The sequence below is a fragment of the Nanorana parkeri genome, unplaced genomic scaffold, assembly GCF_000935625.1.
Source record: "Nanorana parkeri isolate BGI_ZX_2015 unplaced genomic scaffold, ASM93562v1 scaffold165, whole genome shotgun sequence".
Taxonomy (NCBI): Eukaryota; Metazoa; Chordata; class Amphibia; order Anura; family Dicroglossidae; genus Nanorana; species Nanorana parkeri.
In genome coordinates, this window is record NW_017306433.1 from 1,000,856 (window position 1) to 1,021,360 (window position 20,505).

Genomic DNA, 20,505 nt, shown 5'->3' on the forward strand with positions numbered 1-20,505 from the left:
TATATATGTATGTATATATATATATATTTTATATGTTTTTTGGGGGTTTTGTTTTTGACTTTGTGAGTCTGTTTTAGAGTGTTGAATGTTCCAGAAGACAAGAAAATAGGCATTATACACAGGGCAGTTCCCTCTATCAGAAAACTTTCCCACATTAAACATTAGATCTTTTGCTCATTGTGGGGAAGCCAATTTAATAATTATTAGAAGCACTGCTGTAACTGCTAATCTACAGCCAGACGGCTGTATATAACCTAATATTATGTAGCATTGCTATTGCAATTTTATCCTGATTGGAGTAGAAGACTTGCTAGATATGTGCATGTTACATGTGCCTGTACATGTAAGTTTCCTTCCTCTTACACAAAGACCTTTTTTGTCTATAGTAACGTGAAATAAATTTAAAGCTGAAATTGTAATTTCTTCTTTTTATACAGCACCAAATAGGTTAGTTACGTGTGTAATTTCTGTGTAATGGTGTATATTCCATATCCTGCAGGCTGCTTCTTCTTGTAATGGGTGGTGGAGAAACTGTCATTCATCCACTCCTCCATTCACATAATGCAATGTGGAAATGTAGAAGAATAGTATTAAGAGTTCCCTGAATGGAGGCAAGGGCATGAAGGGTCCGGCAAGCAGCACAACACTTGCTGTTAACCTATACAGCACTGGAAGAAACTGGAAGCCTCTCAGTGTAATGTCTGGTGGCTATGAAGGTGGCATGAAGGGAGGATTTTCACAAAGAGCAGCAGCCTGTAGGAGATGGGATAGACATAGTTGCTGTATCTCCACAAAACTTTAATAGATTGCACAGCGCACCTAAAAATTCATCTATAGAGACAGAACATTACAAAACATTCTTGGATTGCTCCGTGTCTATCTGCAACTTTTTAACTTTTTGCTATATTAAATTAGAAATATAATAAGCTGGGTTATTTAGTTACATAACCTCGTCACTTCTAATAGTAGCTCAAGCAGAAAACCTCCTAACACCCAGTTTGTCTCAGCAAGGCTTAGTTTAGACAGAGCTAGGGCTGCAATAATGAATCGATTAAATAGTTGGCAACTATTCTCATTATCGATTAGTTGTTTGGGAAGTTTGGTAAATACCGCATTGCTATCACTGTCAGGCACCAAATTCCTAACAGGGATCGGGTGTCTGACAAAGCTTCAATTTTTTTAAATGGATGCCTCAATAGCGGAATTAAAGAAACCTGAATAGCTGATCACGTACAATGTACGCGATCAGTCATTTAGGCACTTAGTGGCGGGGTTGTACATGGTTGTAACTGAGCTCCAAGCAATTAGCTAAATACACAGTTGAAATACACATATGGAATTTGTTTTATCTGCCCAAGTGTTAGTAATCTGTTCTTGTGATTTAAGCACTCCTGTCAGATAGTACACCCCTAGCCTACTGAATGGACAGTGAAGGAGCAGCAGCACAGTGACAAGTCTTCACTCTGTTGCTCTCTAATCCTTTCAGCATGTTCGCTGCCTGCACATGCGATTGGCTCCTATGGCTTACGCTACCTCTCCTAGTCTCAGTTCTGCTACACAGGAGATTACAGGGTGACCTGACCTATTCAGGTACTTTCACTAGTTACATTATTTTTTTATTGCAAACTTCATTAGATGTTTCCTTTTAGTTCAAAATATAACATTTTACCATTTTCCAGATTCGGGACAATTTGGGAATTTCTTTGGATAATCAGTCTTCTCCTCCCCCACCTGTACTTATCCCACCCCTGAGGATTCTTACGCCCTGGCTTTTCAAGGTAGGCTGAATACATTCCTTGCAGTAGCAATTATCATTGTGTAAGCAGGACCACATCATCTGTTATATGTAATGATTTCTTCATAGAAGAAAGGCATTTACAAGTGTGCATTGTGCTTATGTTTTTTTTTTAAAGTACAACATACATCAGCAGGGTTCAAGAAGTTTATGAAAGAGATTACAAAATTTTGTAGCTGTGTGATGGAGCTGTGTTCTTGTTTGTTTCAACGATCCCGATGGGAAATATCCAATGTAATTAGAAAGATGATTCCTGTGGCAACGTAATTATATGAAGGAGTCCACCCTTCAGTTATGCAATCTACACCCATTTCTTGTTCACAAAATACGTCTTTGCATCTCCTGTGCTCTGCAGCACCTGGGCATTGGGATGGATGACGTTGTAGCATGTCACTTGTGCTGATCATCTCGCTGTTGGCTTGCTTTCCAACAAATTGACTTGTCCTTTAATGATGTAAAGTCATTTTTGGACATTTTTTTATCAATGTTCTGTATTTTATTACAGATCAGCACTGGACTTCTTGTGTTTTTTTTTTATTTCTTTGTACTCTTGCATTACTTGTTGCTGGGCTGCACTGTGCTTTGTTGACAGTAAGACTCCTGTGGGAGCTTCTGTCAGACATTTGTTCTTGACTGCCCCAGTAGGCCTGGCTGCCCATGACATTGGCTGTGGACTACAGGAAGAGGGAGAGCACAGAATGCGTTTGTCTGACGTGCTATAGACTGGGCAGGGGAGCAAGCACACAGGAGTGACAATCCTGTCATGGGGGGAGCAGCCAGTGCAGAACGTTGTTAACCCTATTCCACGAAAATGGTAACAGTAACTGGCTCATCAGGTATTTCATCTGAGGCAGTTAGGTAAAACTAATGGGAAAACATTGCACTTTATCTAAGTGACGTATTGATAATGATTTATCTATATCTCTGAATCTATTGATTTTTTTCACATGCAACTGCATGTTAAAATAAAAAGGTAGATCCAGAGATATAGGCAGCTGAAGTTATGTGTTAATCTTGACTTTTCCTGTAAAAGTGAAGCATGGCTTCATTCCCTGCCTTCTATTGAGCCTACATATTGTTCAGTGAGTATCACAGGTCAACTTTGAATCCTGTGAATCCTTACCATATCTTCTGTTTCAGGCCACAATGCTGCCAGAAAAATACAAACAAGGGAAACTACATGCCTACAAATTGATCTGTAAAATTATGAAGAGACGGCAGGACGTGTCTCCAAACCGCGATTTCTTAACGCACTTTTATAATATTATGCACTGTGGTTTACTCCATACTGACCAGGTACTTGGTTCTCTTTGCTAACACTGATTGCACGGGGTGTGTATGGCTCTAGTGCAAGGTAAGGGAACTTAGATATTTAGTTGTTTTATGCTAGTCTAATCAGCTTCTTCACAAGTGGCAGAAGTATAACCAGAAAAGTGATTAACTAGCAATACTAATGTATTTCTTGTGCTAATTAACCAAATCGTGTGATTTTTTTTTTTTTTTTACAATTAAAATAATTGGACTCGTGTGGTGAATGGACAGTACATACCCTACTTTTATTATGTAACAGAAGCCCTCCCCCACACTAGTTTCTACAGTCATGTGAAAAAGAAAGTACACCCACTTTGAATTCTTTTAAGTATTGGGACATAATAAAAATAATTTAGGTTAATGCAGCTCTGCAATCCTTAAAACTCCCTTTTGATCACACCTCACAGCTGCCTTTCAGATTTCTACCTGATTTGGAAAGTTAAGTCTGATTTGTGAGCTGTTGACAAGAGAGAGTAAAATGCCCAATACAAGGCTTCATTAAGCAGACCTACACAGTCTGAACAAGTCCCAAATCCATTTACCATGAGATGAACAAGTCTCATAATGTGTCTCACATACTTCTCCTCCGAGACTCATTGGGAGAGTTTCAGTAACAGAGGCAGTGCTGTCAATCCAAAAAGCAGTGGGCAGAACTTGGTGTGACCAGGTGCTGATCGATGAGCTACATGAGTGTTAATTAACAGTGTTATTATAAATGGACACTAGGCAAACAAATGAAAAGCCTGTCACTTTAAGGACATAACCGCTTCCACCTCACACCTGCCAGTTTTACCTAGTGTCCTCAGGAGAATGGATGTCTCATTCTCTTCTGCTTTATTATTTTAGTTAATTTTTTTCTTGGAAGAGATTTTTTTTTACAGGGGCCTGCTAGTTGATTCATTTCAGATAATGTTAAATCCTGGGAGTTCTCACTAGCTAGTCGACATGACAGAGATTCATACCGAAAAAATTAAATCCTGGGAGCTTCTCAAGATGCAGGTCATCTCTGGTATCAGTACTTATGACTTGTCCTGCAGTGGTCATGAAGCAGGTCGTTTCTGGTCTTAGTACTTATCCTTCGTGCTGCGGTGGTCCTGTGTTCCTGTTTTCATCATTTATTGGTCAGGCCAGTATTAACCTGGGTATTCCAGTTATATCGGGAACAGGACCGTGGGGTCGTGAGTAAAAGATGTGTTTATAAGTTTGTGTGTTTTCCCTGCTTTTTATTTTACTTTGGCTGTGTGCCTTTAGACTCCTATTTGGCTAAATGCTTTTATGTGTAGTTTAACTGGTTTTATTTATGTTTCCCACTATCTCTAATATGCTGGGACTTCAGTTTGATGACACACTTGTTTTTATCTACTGTGCATATGCAAGCGCCATACCGGTGACGTGGTCACACATTTCAATGTAATCCTGCCCAGTTTTTTGGCGGTGGAATATGTTATCGCCAATATGTCAAGCATTCCAACGCTTTCTCAGATGTTCCAGGGCAGATCGGCATCGCAAATCGTATGTGCAGGAGAACTGATCTGCTCTGGTACAGCTGCTGTGTCCCTCAATGGACTCCGAGAAAAGGATTATTTATTTATTTATTTATTTTTAAAAAGAGAGGCCATAGTTCTGCTTTAAATTCAGCACAGTTGCAGTGATTGCTTGATTGCCATTTTACTAATTGGTTTTGTGTTGCCTGGAATTGCTCATTTATTTGATTTTGTGTCGTGAGATAATGGTTGACTTTGCTGTACTTTTTTTCCCTTACAGGATATTGTTAATACAATTATCAAGCACTGTTCACCTCAGTTTTTTTCTCTGGGGCTCCCTGGAGCCACACTCCTAATTATGGACTTCATTGTAGCAGCAGGGAGAGTGGCTACCTCACCTTCTCTAAATGTAAGATCAATTGTCGTCATCTCTGGGGAAATGTATTCTTTGCCTTTAAACTATGCTTAGTTTTAAGTAGGAAAAAGCTTGTATTTGGGGTTCAGTACGAATGCAATATAAGCTTCCTATAAAAAATTTAATTTGATACTGCAAACAAATGTAATATGTCAGATATAGCATCAATGTGCCATTGTTTTTTGGATTTAAAAATCTTTATTAATTATGAAACATGAAGGTGATCATTTAGGGGTTATATGTGAAAACAACAAAATGCGTGTGGTGTAGATCAATTAATCTGAGTCTATGATCCATTTTCACCTCTTAACTGCCAATTGCTTTGACTGTTATTGATTATAAAAAAGGATAGCAAATAGAAAACATAAAATATTATGAAACGTGAAAACATAATGTGGTAGCAAAAAGCAGTTTAGCTAGTTTTATCAAAACAGTTATTTGACTATAATAAAGGACACTGTCATCTTGTGAAACCTTTAACCACTTGCCGCATGGGGCGATTTCTTTATTTTTGCACACACAAGTGTGAGATTAGTTTTTTGGCTAGAAAACCGCTTAAAACTCCCAAACAATGATATATTTTCTGAAAGCAGAGGCCCTGTAAAATAAAAAAAAATAAAAAGTTGCATTTTTTTATGTAGCATGAAGTTGCACAAATGTTTATCAAAGCAGTATTTTTACGTAAAATACACTAAAATTAATGTTAGTGCACAGAAACTGAATACAATACCCAATTCTTTTGTAAAATACAAAGAATGGGGTTGTGTCGGGTAAATTGATACCAAACATGTTAAGCCTAAAAATTGCATGTGTCCGTGAAATGGCAAAAAAACTACAATAACCAAAATTGCCCTTAGGCAAAGCTTTTACCACTCATACGTTTAGTGTTAATAGTGTTTGATGGCCCTAGGATTATTGCTCCTGGGAGAGCAATAATGTTCGTGTTTTTCGTGGGTTTTTTCCTTTTTTTATATGTGACTTGAATTTTTTAAGCTTTTTTTTTCCATTTAAAAGAGAACTATGGGGTAAGTGTTTTTCCACATAGTTCTCTTAAGGGTCACGGGAGGACATATACTAGTGTCCTCCTGTGACCCAAAGCTCAGTATATCGCGAGCTACGTGAGACCAACGCCGCCGGGACGGATCCTGACATTACTGTCTAGATCCACTAAGCTGCGTAAGTGACAGCTGGCTTTGCCTATCTAAAGGCAGAGCCAGCTGTACCCGCCCCTCCCTCCTCCGTTCCTCCAGTCAGTGCTGGAGAATCAGAGAGGGGAGGGGGGAATCCCTGCAGGAAGCCGTGACTGACAGTCACTGCTCTCTGCAGGGAGATGATTGAGAAGTGAGCGAGTGACGGTATGCGTTTGCTCACTTCCCAATCTATTAAGACGACGTGTGACAGTTTCATTGTCATAAGTCGACTTGAACTATGAGGATGAGTGATTTTTCACTCACCTCATAGTTCTGCTTGAACTTTATTATAACATATATATCACATAAGGGCTTGATCGGAGGGGAGATTAGCCACTGGAATTGGGCTGATCTCCCTCTAATCAAAGTGCACACCCGCTGTGCCGGGCCTGGGCCATCACAGGGAACAAGAGAGCCCAGGATATCCTGCAGCGGAGGGGACACACATACAAACACTCCTCAACTCTACAAAAGCAATCAGGAGGCTCTATAGCTGCCTGAACGCTTATATGTGTCAGCCATATAATAAATGGTACCAAGTTAACAGCTGCTGCACCCCATTTATATACATATGGCGGTCCTGAAGCAGTTAAACTACTGAAGTGTTAGCATAAAAGTCCCAATTTTCCAGTAGTCCCAGTATTACTGTAAGGAATAGTGGTGGGGCTGAAATGTCTAAAGCTGGCCATACACCTATAGATTATCTGCAGATTTTCTGTGCTCAAATGGAAAAAGTGCAACAGATTCCTCCATTTAGGCTAAACTGTGTGGATGGAGGAATCTCCCTCTGGACCAAGCTTCAGTATCTTGCCAGTTGGCCCCGCTGACTGTCAACATACCTGAACAATCTGATTAGATGCAGGTAATATTCAGGTATTTTGAGAGCCAGCGGGGCCGACTAGCAAGATACGGAAGCTTGGTCCAGTGGGAGATTCCTCCATCCACACAGTTTAGCGTAGATTGAGGAATCTGTTGCACTTTTTCCATCTGACCACAAAAAAATCTGCAGATAATCTATAGATGTATGGCCAGCTTTGCTCTCCTGGATAAAATGCTACTTACTGTAAGGAAGTGAACACTGACATGGCATTTGGTCACATGACCACTGCTAAAAGAGAATATCCGCCAGTCTATCTTCAATTCTACCCCTTCAGCGGAAATCACATCAGCGGATCACCACCAACAAAATGAATGCAGCCACCACATCTAAGGACCAGTAAGCTGTAATATAATATAATTTTGGTTTTATGTTAAGAGACGCTTAACATACTAGTTAACATACTGATAGTAATATGGTAGTGTGGATTTAAGTTCTACCAGCACTGCTTCCGCCGAAGACTAAATTATCTGTAAGTGAACACTTAACAGTGCAACTTTTATGTTGTAGTATGCTCTTTTTATGTAAAAAAAATAAATGCCACCATTAAAGTCCGACCCTAAAGTGTCTGCTTACATATAATTTACTACACATCAATGTATATTTGATAGTTTAACCCTTTTGCTGCCAAGCCCTCCGGAACATTTTGCAACTCAGCTGGCCACGCCATTTTTTCAATTTTTCCCATTGATTTGATTTTCAACTGCTGTGTCGCTAGCGTTTGTAAAAGACCCCCAAACCATATATTTTCTGAAAGTGCAGGCCCGGCAGAATAAAAAGATGGTGCTACTAAATTTGTAGGTCCTGCGATAATTGCGCAAATGTTTCTCAAATTATTAATAAACTGATAAAAAATACACAATTCAATTGATAAAGCCCTAAAATCAGTATCAGTACACACAAAAAAATATATTTTCTGACTAAATCTAAAAGATAAAAATGTATGGTTTAATAAATAACAAGTATTTTTGCGAAAAGGTAAAAAAAATGAAGGAACTCAAAACTGTAAATAAGCGATTTATGTTACAAATTGTTTTTGCACTGTGTTGGTGTTTGTGTTGTGATAAAATGATACAGGCGTATATTTAATTGCAGCACAAGGTATGACAATGCACAGCAATGCGTCACTAAGCTTTGCCATGCGCTGCCACAGTTAAAATAATGTTTTTTTTTAAAAGAAAAAACTCATGCACTGTGATGCGTTCTAACAACGCACTGCAGCGCATGTGCATGGCGTACACCACAATATGGTGCACGTGTATTTTATGTGTGAGGGGGGGGTTTGTGGTTTTTTGTTCTATTCGTTTTTTGTTTTGTTTTTTACAAATTTTTAAATTGTATTTTCATATATATTATATTTATTTTTACTGTTGGGGGGGCTACGGTGAAATATCTGGGGTCTAAACAGAAACAGATGCCTGACATTTCCCTTTTGAAATAGAAAAAGAAATTGAGGACGCAGAGTCCTCAATTTATTTTTCTGCACTAAATGATGCACTGCGATGTGTTCTAACAACGCATTGCAGCGCATGTGCATGGCGTACACCACAATATGGTGCACGTGTATGTTATGTGTGTGGGGGGAGGGGTGTTTGTGGGTTTTTTTTATTAATTTTTTTTACAGATTTTTTTATTTTTAAATTTTAAATTTTTTTTATTTTATTTTTTACTGTTGGAGGGCTACGGGGAAGTATCGGGGGTCTAAACAGACCCCTGATATTTCCCTTTTGAAATAGAAAAAGAAATTGAGGACACAGAGTCCTCAATTACTTTTTCTGCAGCCCCAGCACTCAATGAATGGGAAGCACTCAGTACAGAGGCTTCCCATTCATTCAGAAACTGCTGATAGTAAAATATTTACTATCAAGCAGTTTATGAATGGGGAGGAGCCTCTGTACTGAGTGCTACTCCCCATTCAGAAATTCATGAATTAACAGGAAGTGATGTAAATTAAATCCTGTTCATTCATACTGGGAAGACATAGTACTGTGTCCACAGTTAGTTACAAACACTGGAGTGATCAGACGATCACTCCGGTGTTTGTTCTTCACACGAAGGACCGGTAAATATCACTGATATTTACCGATCCTCCGCTCGGCCGCGCACACGGCCGCTGTCATCCGTAAACCGACAGGGAAAGGGTTAATGGCCTTATTTCTTCAAGTCCATTATTTACATTTTCTTTATTTCATGACAGGCACCACGTGTTGAAGCCCAGGTGCTTTTAGGATCTTTGGTCTGTTTTCCCAACCTCTACCAGGAGCTTCCAGCTCTACACCCCGGCAGCTCTGAAATTGGGATGTCACAGTTCACAGATGTCAAGGTGATTCTTTCATCTATCAGATAAAGGTTGGATTCTACCTTATCTCTTTGCTTCCTTCTTTACATTTCTTTTTTTTGTATTTCAGGAGCTCACCATCAAGACTGTGTTAAGCTCAGCTCGAGAAGAGCCATCTGGGCCAGCCAGGTACAGAAAGCCAAACTGTTTCTATGTATAACAAAGCAATATGTGACCAAAAAACTCAAAAGATTGCACGGCTCCACCACACCACAGCACACAAGCAGGGGGAATTTGTGTGCGTGCGTGTATATAGATAGAAAGACTGTATATATAGAGAGAGAGAGACTGACTCTTTTGGTGTAAATGATGTTCATCACCACCCTGGAAAATGTATCTTTAGATCATAAGTGGAGAATCTCTAAAATAGTGACAGTAATCCAGTTTGCACAATGGGGTTGATTTACTAAAGGAGTAATGCATGTTTACTGTACAACATTGATTTTATTCCCCTTAGCTTAGTAAATGAGGTGAATTCTAATTTTCATTGCATGTGATTGGGCTTTTGTAAAGGGATTTTCACTTACACTGTGTGCATAATTATTAGGCAAGTTGTATTTTCGAGGATTAATTTAATTATTGAACAACTACAGTGCTCTCGGTCAATCCAAAATGTTAATAGACCTCAAGCCTGAATGTTTAAGAAAGTAAAAGTGAGGTTTTGGCTATCTTAGGAGAACATCTATGTGTGCACAACCATTGGGCAACTATTAGTGTGCAGGATTATTATGCAACTAAATGGAAAATGAAAATGTTCCCATCTCACTTGTTTATTTTCATCTGTTAAAGTGAGAATAATAGACAACTCAACATTTACAAATAAAAATTTCTGACATTTTCAAAAATAAAATCAGTGACCAAAACAGCCCCCCTTCTTTTCAATACCAGTCATCAGCCTTCCATCCATGGAGTCTGTCAGTTTCTTCATTGGTTAACAATCAACTTTTTGTGCAGCAGCAACCACAGCCTCCCAGACACTGTTCAGAGAGCTGTACTGTTTTCCTTCACAGTAAATCTCCCATTTAGGAAGAGCCCACAAGTTCTCAATAGGGTTTAGTTCAGGTGGGAAGGGGACCATGTCATTATTCTTTCATCTTTAAGGCCTTTACTGGCTAGCCACGCAGTGAAGTACTTTGATGCATGCTATGGAGCATTGTCCTGCATAAATATCATGGTCTTCTTTCCTGTACCACTGCTTGAAGAAAGTGTCTTCTAAAAACTGGCAGTAGGTATGGGAGTTGATTTTGAGTCCATCTTCAACCCGAAAAAGTCCAACTAGCACATCTTTAATAATACCAGTCTATACCAGTACCCCACCTCCACCTTGCTGGCGTCTGAGTCGAAGTGGAACTCTGTGCCCGTTACTGATCCAGCCACTGACCCATCCATTTGGTCCGTCAAGAGTCACTCTCATCTCATCAGTCCATAAAACCTTTGAAAAATCTGTCTTCAGATATTTGTTGGTCCAGTCTTGACGTTTCAACTTATGTGTCTTGTTCAGTGGTAGTCGGGTTTCAGCCTACCTTACCTTGGCCATGTCTCTGAGCACTGAACACCTTGTATTTCTGGGCACTCCAGGTAGGTTGCAGTTCTGGAATATGCCAGCACTGGAGGATAATGGATTCTTAGTAGCTTCACGTTTCATTCTTCTCAAATCTTTGGCAGTTCATTTGCATCTTTTTTTCTCAACACGATTCTTGCGACCCTGTTGACTATTTGCAACAAAACGTTTGATGGTTCTGTGGTCACGTTCCAATATCTTAGCAATTTTTAGAGTTCTGCATCCCTCTGAAAGACTTTTTTAAAATTTTTGACTTTTCAGAATCGGTTAAACCTCTTTTTTGGCCCATTTTGCGTGAGGAAAAGAAGCTGCCTAATTATTATGCACACCTTTATATTGGGTGTTGGTCTCCTAAGGCCCCACCCTCCCTCATTACACAAATACAGATCACCTGATATGCTTAAATTCAATAAGACTTTAAGCTCATACAGCTTGGAGTTAGGACAATATGCATAAAAATGGTGATTTGGTCAAAATACTCACTTGTCTAATAATTGTGCACACAGTGTAGCTTCACATTATTCACTTTGCAACGTGAACATGCTATTTACTCTAAATTACTCTAATGTAATGATTTACTATAAAAAGTGCCTAATATGGTGGAGCCATAAAAGATTCTATGAAATCTCTCTTAACCCCTTCGTGACGGGAGACGTACACTGTACGTCCAGCCACAAAGGGACCAAATGACTCGTCACGTACACTGTACGTGACGAGTTATTTGCTGCACTAGAAGGCTGCTAACCGCTGAGAATCAGCGGTTACCTTTCAGTAATAGATGTCTAACTATCTAGAGATCCATTACTGAAAGGGTTAACCTTTTTCAGACACCCGATACCTTAATATCGGGTGTCTGAGAGTCACAGCAAAGCAGACACACATGTCGGCTTTTGCCGGCATTCTGACAGCTCGTATAGATCGAGAGATATCTCTCTCAAGCTATACTGGCTTTTTTTTTTTTTATCTTTTGACTTTCAAGAATAGATACAAAATGTTATGTATTAGACACATAATGTATCTATTCTTGAAAGTAGAATGTTTAAGTTTTCTGAAACATTCACTGACAGCTGAATCCTGAACTGCTGCAGGATCAGTGTCACTAACTTATTATCGGCTGTTCTGAAGTTTGAAGCAGCCTGATAATAAAAAAAATGTATTAATTTATCAAGCAGTAATAGTGAGATTAATTCACAATGACTGCCTGATATAATTAAATAAATAAAATTTGTCAGTATAAAAAAAGTGAAAAGTGTAAATAAATTAAAAAAAATAGTGAAAAGTGTAAAAAAATTAAAAATAAGGGACAAATAAATGAATGTATGTATTGAATTTTTTTTAGCTGTGCTGGTTTTGTTAAAAAAAAATACTACAAATCAAAACTGGGAAAAAAAGTTTTTTATTACGTTTTTTCCTCTTTTTTTAATTTGTATTTGTCCTAAGTGAGGCGTTAGACACACATATGTGATATAAATATATAGCCCTATCTGTCCTCTAAAAAACAATATATAATATGTGTGGGTGCACTTTGTAAGAAAGTATATTACTGACGTGGAAGAATCACACAGCAAAAATGTCAAAAGTGTGTCAGTCATTTACGAACAGAAACCAAAAACAAGCTCAGTCATGAAGGGGTTAAAGGGAATTCCAAAATACTACATTTTGCACAGTGTTATGGCCACAGGTATTCCTCTCTATGTGTATGAAAGGTAATGCATGTTTATAAACCTTAGCCCAGAGTGAAATAGGCAGTCTTGCCAGTCTTGTGAGTTAGACTTGTTGATACTTTCACCAGATGTAACATAAATAATCCCATATGCAGACTTTGCCGGGGTGAGTGATCGTCGGAGGGGGTTGTCTATGGAGGCTTGTGCTGATGGGGAGGCGGCGTCAACCCGGGGGGGGGTGGGGTGCTGATGGTGACGATCGGCCGTCAGTATGGGGTGGGGGGGGGGGGGGGGCGGCGTTGCTGTTTTGCCTAGGGCAGCAGCATTTGTAAATACACCGCTGTGTGTGCCAACGCATTTCAGACTTCCTTCGCAGGGGGGCGGGGTACTTGAAATGGACAGGGTTGTAATTATAGGTTATCCATCATGCATTCCTACTCCACTTAATGGTATCCATTCATTTTAGTACTTTTTATTTCATAGTCCTAACATCATATATACCCATTCGAGGCTAATCAATATTTTCTTGTTTTAAGTGTATGCCTGGGCAAAGAAAAAATATTGTGTAGTATATCTCTGAAATACATGCACATTTCCCCATGTGTTATCCCTTTAAAATTTCTGCAAATACAGACTTGTTGATCCTGTCAGAAATCCAGTGAGCTCCTAACTTCCTATGTGAGCTGCCAACACAATTCATCTGCTGATGAACTACAGAACACCTCACCCTTATGTTCTAGAGGGGGGGATGTGTTCTATTGTCTAACACGTTAGAGCTGAGCTGTTTTGTGCAGCCTAATAATTTGCTTTCCTCTATTACAGATGTGTAGCCTTGTGCAGTTTAGGAATCTGGATGTGTGAGGAACTTGTTAACCAGACACACCACCCTCAGATTAAGGAAGCACTTAATGTCATCTGTGTCTCCCTCAAAGTAAGAGAAAATCAAATGATATCAAAATTATTTTATTTTTTCCCTGCTGTAAACCTATACAAGGCATTGCTCAGATGGCCCGACCATTGAGATCTACTCACAGCAGTTGGTTTCATTCCCAAACCAAGGTTGGGGATGCATCTAGTCACCTCTTAGATGGCCGACCACCCATCACATCTTTTACTTTTATCTTACACTTCCATTGATTGCCCGGCTCTCTAGAGAAGAAAACATGTAAAAATGACTACAGGACAATAAACCTCTACTTATTCATGGCAAGGTACCTACACAGCAGCTGCCCTCTCAGCTTCTAAAACTGCAACATAGTTGGTAATAGTTTATACTAAGAGATCTAAACTTCTTTAGCACTATTTATATTTTGAATAGGTGTTGTTATTATTTGAAGAAAATTATAAACACCTGTGCTTTCATCCCACTAAAATGATTAAGCAGCATGCTTACAGAATGGCATTCTTAACCACAAAGAAATAACAAAAATAAAATAGACGAGCGGCGCTAAAACAGTCCTTAGAAATCTATAGGTACACCACAACATTCAATCTTTCAAAAGTCATTTAAAACTTCCAGCTTTCGTGAGTAACACCTTCACCACATTATACACTAAACAGCTTAACAGATATAAAGTCCACTTGTTCATACAGTAAGAGGTCAAACTGTTCTTTTAGCAGGTTTTATAGATCCACAATTAATGCAGCCTCTATGATGAGTGCTATATCTCCACCCGGGATCACACACCCATATCTTCTTCACAGCTGCCTGACTGTTTTATGGTACCTGTAACGGTATCATCTGCATTCTTTAGTTCCATTTCTTTAATGAACACCTAAATATGGTGCATTAATGTAATTGGATACATTCTTTAGAACTATTTCTTCAAAGAACAGTTAAATGCACTGCAATATTGTGATTTGCTGAGCAAAGTCAGATTGTAATGCTGTCATCTGCACTCTCTGGAACCATTCTTTATATAGAGTCTATGCCACCTCTGTCTTGCTTCCTATTCTTCGTCTTATAATCTCTGATTTCTGTCTGTAAAGTAGTGCAGATAGATGCACAGATAACAGACTGAACAAGGTCAGTGGAGTTGTTTTTTGTTGTTTTTTTCTGTCTATGCGAACATTCATTATATATTGAAAATCATTCTAGTGGTATGTTTAGATGTTAAAATGATGGTAAAATTATTATTGTGTTACAGTTTCCTAACAAAGTGGTTGCACATGTAGCATGTAGTGTTCTGAATGTACTCCTCAACTATGTCACACAACTGCAAATATTCCATCCGGACTACCCGCTAAAAATCATAGAGGTAGGTGCCAATCACTCCCTCTTGTTTGTATTTAACACATATGTTGTAGTGTTGACCATATGTTATACAATCTGCCCTAATATTACACAGTTTTCGTAACTCTGAAAGACATTGTGGTATCAGATTGTATATTGTATGGGCACCTTTATGTCTGTTTCATTAAATTATACATGTGTTGTATTTTTCTTTTCCTGCAGATTCTGTTAGCCACTGTGACGCACCTTTTACCAACTGCAGAAACCTCATCCTATGAGCAAGATAAACGGGTCAGTATTAAAGGGCATATATTTTGTTTGTAAAGGGAAAATTGCATAAGTATAGGTGCATTGAAGGTGTCTGGGTCAAAACGTTTTTTTTCTTAACTTTTAGGTAAAGTTGAACAAGGTTAGAACCTCTGTCAGGCTTTAACTGCCCTGTTTGTGAGATTTACCCTCCTGCTGACAAACTTTTTAGCATAGTTACATAGTTACATAGTATTTGAGGTTGAATAAAGACATTAGTCCATCAAGTCCAACCTATTAGGATCTCATTCTAGGAGTACCTGTACAGGTATACTGAGACGCCGCAGCCCGGACCCATCCCGACATTACTGTCGAGATCCACCCAGCTGCGGGATTGACAGCTGGCTCTGCCTATCTAGAGGCAGAGCCAGCTGTGCCCGCCCCCTCCCCTGTCCGTTCCGCCAGTCAGCGCTGGAGGATCGGACAGGGGAGGGGTGGAATCCCTGCAGGGAGCCGTGAGTGACGGTCACGGCTCTCTGCAGGGATAGATCGAGAAGTGAGCGAGCGACGCTATGCGTTTGCTCACTTCCCGATCTATTGAGCCAACCTGTGACATTTTAATTGTCACAGGTCGGCTAGAACTATGAGGCTGAGTGATTCTTACTCGCCTCATAGTTCTCCTTTAACTCCATGACCAGGGATGCATATTATTATTATTACATAGTATTTATATAGCGCCAACAGTTTGCGCAGCGCTTTACAATGTAAGGAACACATTACAATACAATTCAAGACAAGATGGTAAGGTGGGCCCTGCCCCTGAGGGCTTACAATCTAAAAGAGGAGGGGGAAATGATACATGAGGAGGTAGCTGCGAGGGGATGAATTATTTGAGAATGGGATGGTTCAGTGGTTAGGTTGCGGTGGGATAGGCTTCCCTGAAGAGATGAGTCTTTAGGGAACGCCTAAAGACAGTCAAGGTGAAGGCGGCAGGATTTGGATAGTGATTGGATGTGGGGAAGAAAGGTGAGGTCTGAGTCAAGTATGATACCTAGGACCTTGGCATGAGGGGAGGGATGGATAGTTGTTTTATCAATCTCAACTGAAATGTTGGGGGAAGGTGCACGGGCGGGAGGAAATTTGATGAGCTCAGTTTTTGAAAGGTTGAGTTTTAGGAAATATTGTGACATCCAGACAGATATGTCAGTTAGTAGATTAGTGACACGCAAGGACACTGAGGGGGAGAGTGGTGGAGTGGAAAGATAAATGTGAGTGTCATCGGCATAGAGATGGTATTGGAAGCCATGTGAGGTTATTAGTTGACCAAGGGAGGAGGTGTAGATAGAGAAGAGAAGGGGTCCAAGGACAGAGCCTTGGGGAACCCCTACAGAAAGAGGAGGGGAGGAGTTAGAATTGTAGGTGACACTAAAGGAACGCATAGATAAGTAGGAGGAGAACCACGAGAGAGCAGAGTCTTGTAGGCCAAGCGAGTGGAGTTTTTTTGAGGAGCAGCGGGTGGTCAACAATGTCAAATGCAGCAGAGAGGTCTAACAGCGGTTATTAGGTCATTGGTGAGTTTTAGGGGCGGTTTCAGTGGAGTGTTGAGGGCGAAAGCCGGAGTGAAGGGGTCCAAAAGGTTGTTATTAGCGAGGTGGCAACTCAAGCGGTTGTAGATAAGGCGTTCTAGTAGTTTAGAGGTGAATGGGAGTAAGGAGATAGGTCTGAGGATGGTAGGGTCCAGTGAAGGTTTTTTGGGTATTGGGGTGACTAGTGCATGTTTGAGAGGGGTAGGAAAGATTCCAGTAGAGAGTGAAAGATTGAAAATGTGAGTAAGAGAGTGTAGGATAGAGCAAGAGGGTGACCAAAGTAGTTTTGAGGGAACAGGGTCCAGGGGGGCAAGTCGTGAGATGTGTATCAGAGAGGAGCTTTGTAACTTCCTCCGTGGTGACAGGGACAAAAGAGGAAAGTAACAAGTTTGAGGGAGGGTCTGGTACATTAATAGGGGAAGTTGATTGGACAGTGGCGATCTGATCCCAAATTGTATCCATTTTGTTTCTGAAATGAGTGGCGATGTCCTGGGAGTGAGTGAGCTAGTATTCCTGTAAACACATGAAAAAGGTCCATTAGAACCATGTGCGGCGAAATTGTTCTTCCCTGAGATACAAGGACACAGTAAGTTTCTCCATGAGCCTAATTTCTGCAATTTTTGCAAACCACAGCTGTATATTTGGGGGGCCTTAACCAGGTGAATGAGCAACGATCACCTACACCTGCCCCAAGGGAGAGGAGTCAAGTGAAGTAAGTAGGCAGTCGGTTGGTCACATAGATTAATGTCTCTCAGTTTGGAAATGTAGTCTTTTTAACTTGGTCCCAAAAATTATTGCTGTCATGGGCAGTGGCAAAAAATTAGGAGGATTGTACCCTCCTGGTCGTTACATCTCCAACAATATGGGGGCACTTGCAAGTATGTTTTATGAAGTATCCTAGGGGTCCGATATCATTGAGCCACAATTGTATAGCCCGTCTCTTGGAGTCTGCTTGAGATGGAAGTCTGCGTTGAAGAAATAAAGAATGTCAACTCTCTGCTCAGGTAAACATAGTCTACAAATCCCTTTCCCACCGAGATAAGGGACAGAAATGGTGAGGAGGGTTATTTAGGAGGGAGTAAGTAAGGGACAGAGCATGTTAGATCTCGCCTATATCGGTGCAGAGCTTCTCAATGGGGTAAGGGCACAGGTGGAATCTTAATGTCTGTTGAGGGTGTACAAAAAGTGGGACAGTTGCAGCAATCTCCACTACAACCGGGCAGAGTCTGATACAGAGATCAGAGAACATAAGGGAATTCCCTGTCAAGTCAGAAAACATGCTTTTCTTTAGTAGAGTAGAGGAAAGCTAGAAACCCTTTTTACTGTCTGTGTCCTCAATGCAGGTTTGTCCTTAATTCCTATTTGGTAAAACTGTTGTCAGCCAGACAGGAAATTAGGGTAAAGCTCTCCTACAGAGCCCCGAATAACAATAAAAACCCTTCAGGAGTTTTATACCTTCACTAGTCTCTCCAAAACTAGAAAGAAATGTTTTTGGGCTGAGCATACATTTTAACCACTTGAAGACCGCGGTGTTTCACCCCCTTCCTGGCCAGGCCATTTTTCAGTGTTCAGCGCTGCGGTACTTTGGCTGACGTTTATTCCGTCATGCAACGATGTACTGAAATGAATTTTATACCATTTTTTGGGGACAGATAGAGCTTTCTTTTGGTGGTATTTAATCACCGCTGTGGTTTTTATTTTTTACTATATAACAAAAAAAAGTACCCTAAATTTTGTAAAAAAAACATGTTTCCCTATAAAATGTTATGAAACATTTATTTTCACCCCAATTTTTTCGTATAATATAAAAGACGGGGTCACGTCGGGTAAATAGACACTAAATATGTCAACCTTTAAAATTGCGCGCGCCCGCAGAAGAGAGATCAAAGGGAAATCGAGTAATGATCTCCCTTTGATCTGCTGTTAGAGCGTCGCCGTGCCGGTCCCAGCCGCACCGGCCCCATCGGATCACGGACCGGCAGCGGCGACGAGGAGACAGCGGGACAGAGGTACGGGGGGGGGTGGGGAGGCCGCACACCCGCAGCTCCTGCAAGCAATCGGGCGTCTCTAGAGACGCCTGATCGCTTGTATGTAAACAGCCATCCTGGCTGTTTGCATGCTCACAGTTTTCCCTCTCGTGTGTCTTAAGACGCGCTCCCGCTCCTAGCAGACGTCCGTCCAGCCGTTCACAAACGGCCATGGACGGAAGGTGGGTAAACCCTTTACAATCGTTCTCATTTTGGCACTGAGCTCCAGGTACGGACTACTTGAATTATCCAGCTGATGAGTTATAGGTACATGAACAAGTCATCCCGTGAATGAATCCTTTTAGTAGAATCTTTTCAGACAGCAGAGTATAACAACCAATGCCATCTCTCAGGTGCCCCACAGATTAGGGCTGTAACCAACTAATCGATTATGAGAATAGTTGTCAACTATTCTCATTATCAATCAGTTAGTTGCCTCCCCTAGCTCTTTCCTGGGAGGAGGGCACAGCAAGGAGTGGGCAGGTGCAAATAGCAAGCGTGCTATTGGCTATTACAATTTGAAATGGCCAGAACAGCAGGCTGGCTATTGCACCAGCCCACTAACTGCTGTATTTACATTCAACTGCCGTCTGCAGAATCTTTCCATTGGCAGCTGTCATTCCCTGGCTGAAGCTATTCAAGCGCCCTGTGCTTACAATACTATTTTAGGAAAAATTATAAAAATATATAGTTTTCGGCCTGACAAATTCTGCTGCGGGAGGTGTGTTGCAGTGCCATTCATTTTAATGGCACCCCAAACACGCCTCCTGCCCACAGTATGATCACCCGCACTGGAACGCACGGTACTGCAATGCTGTGCGTTCCAGTGCAGTGCGATTGCAAAACATTGTGCATGCAGTTTTATTCTGAAGTAAATGTTATGTTTTTAACACTGCATTTGTGTATTTTATTTTAAATTAAGGATTGTATTTAAATTTTAATTGGTTAATCGAAAAAATAATCGTACAACTAATCAATTATGAATATAATAATTAGTTGCAGCCCTACCACAGATCTTCTCATACCAACTTTACCCAAACCAATGGAAAGCTTAAGTAGCAGGTCAAATACAAAAAGTAATCTCAATGACATATGGTTTTATTAAAACACAATAAGAATATAAAAACAGGCTCTCAATCGTTGAATGTAAGTATTGAACTTTTATTGCACTCAGTTAAAACTTGTACTGATAAGAATGTTGGGATTTGTATTTCTATGATAAGTGGTGTGCATGCACTCTATGAATGTGATTGTATGTTGGGGTTTGTATTTAAATGATATGCAGACCTGATATCTTAAGATTTCTCTTGCAGTTGGTGGTGTCCTTGCTGCTCTCGCTCCTGGATTGGCTGATGGCACTGTCCTTATCAGTATTACTGAAACCAGTGCGGCATGCTGGTACTGAAAATCAGGGAAGGGAAAACTCTGTGTTGAACTGTGCATATAAGGTAAAGTGTAGCTGACTGTTTCATTTAATGTAATGTTTATTATAAACTACATATTTACTTAAAAAAATAATATTCAACCCCCTGTCCTTCATGGCCTTTGCAACAAAAGCAAAACAGGTTGATTTCATTTTCTATTACTGGACATATTTAAAACTCAAGGGCCTTGCTATGGGCCCTCTTGCACAGCAAGGGTTTAACCTCTTGCCGTCCGCCCGTAGTAAAAAAACGGACGGACGGCACTGCAGCATCTGCGGGTTGCCGTCTCCAGACGGCAATTTTTTTCTGCTCGCGCGCGCCCCCTAGCGGGCACGCACGGGCAGAAAAGACCCG

The 20,505-nt window shown here is 40.4% G+C and overlaps 1 protein-coding gene across 3 annotated transcripts in view; it reads left to right on the forward strand.

The window, feature by feature from the left end:
* Nucleotides 1-20,505, forward strand: part of RALGAPA1 (Ral GTPase activating protein catalytic alpha subunit 1) — a 200,366-nt gene that overhangs the window by 98,174 nt on the left and 81,687 nt on the right. For all 3 annotated transcript variants that reach the window (XM_018554588.1, XM_018554585.1, XM_018554587.1), the window contains exons 23-31: nucleotides 1,680-1,778; nucleotides 2,936-3,091; nucleotides 4,871-4,999; nucleotides 9,270-9,395; nucleotides 9,481-9,539; nucleotides 13,458-13,566; nucleotides 14,783-14,893; nucleotides 15,091-15,159; nucleotides 20,041-20,175. In XM_018554588.1, coding sequence (XP_018410090.1) covers nucleotides 1,680-1,778; nucleotides 2,936-3,091; nucleotides 4,871-4,999; nucleotides 9,270-9,395; nucleotides 9,481-9,539; nucleotides 13,458-13,566; nucleotides 14,783-14,893; nucleotides 15,091-15,159; nucleotides 20,041-20,175 — 993 coding nt within the window. The remainder of the gene's footprint in view (nucleotides 1-1,679; nucleotides 1,779-2,935; nucleotides 3,092-4,870; nucleotides 5,000-9,269; nucleotides 9,396-9,480; nucleotides 9,540-13,457; nucleotides 13,567-14,782; nucleotides 14,894-15,090; nucleotides 15,160-20,040; nucleotides 20,176-20,505) is intronic.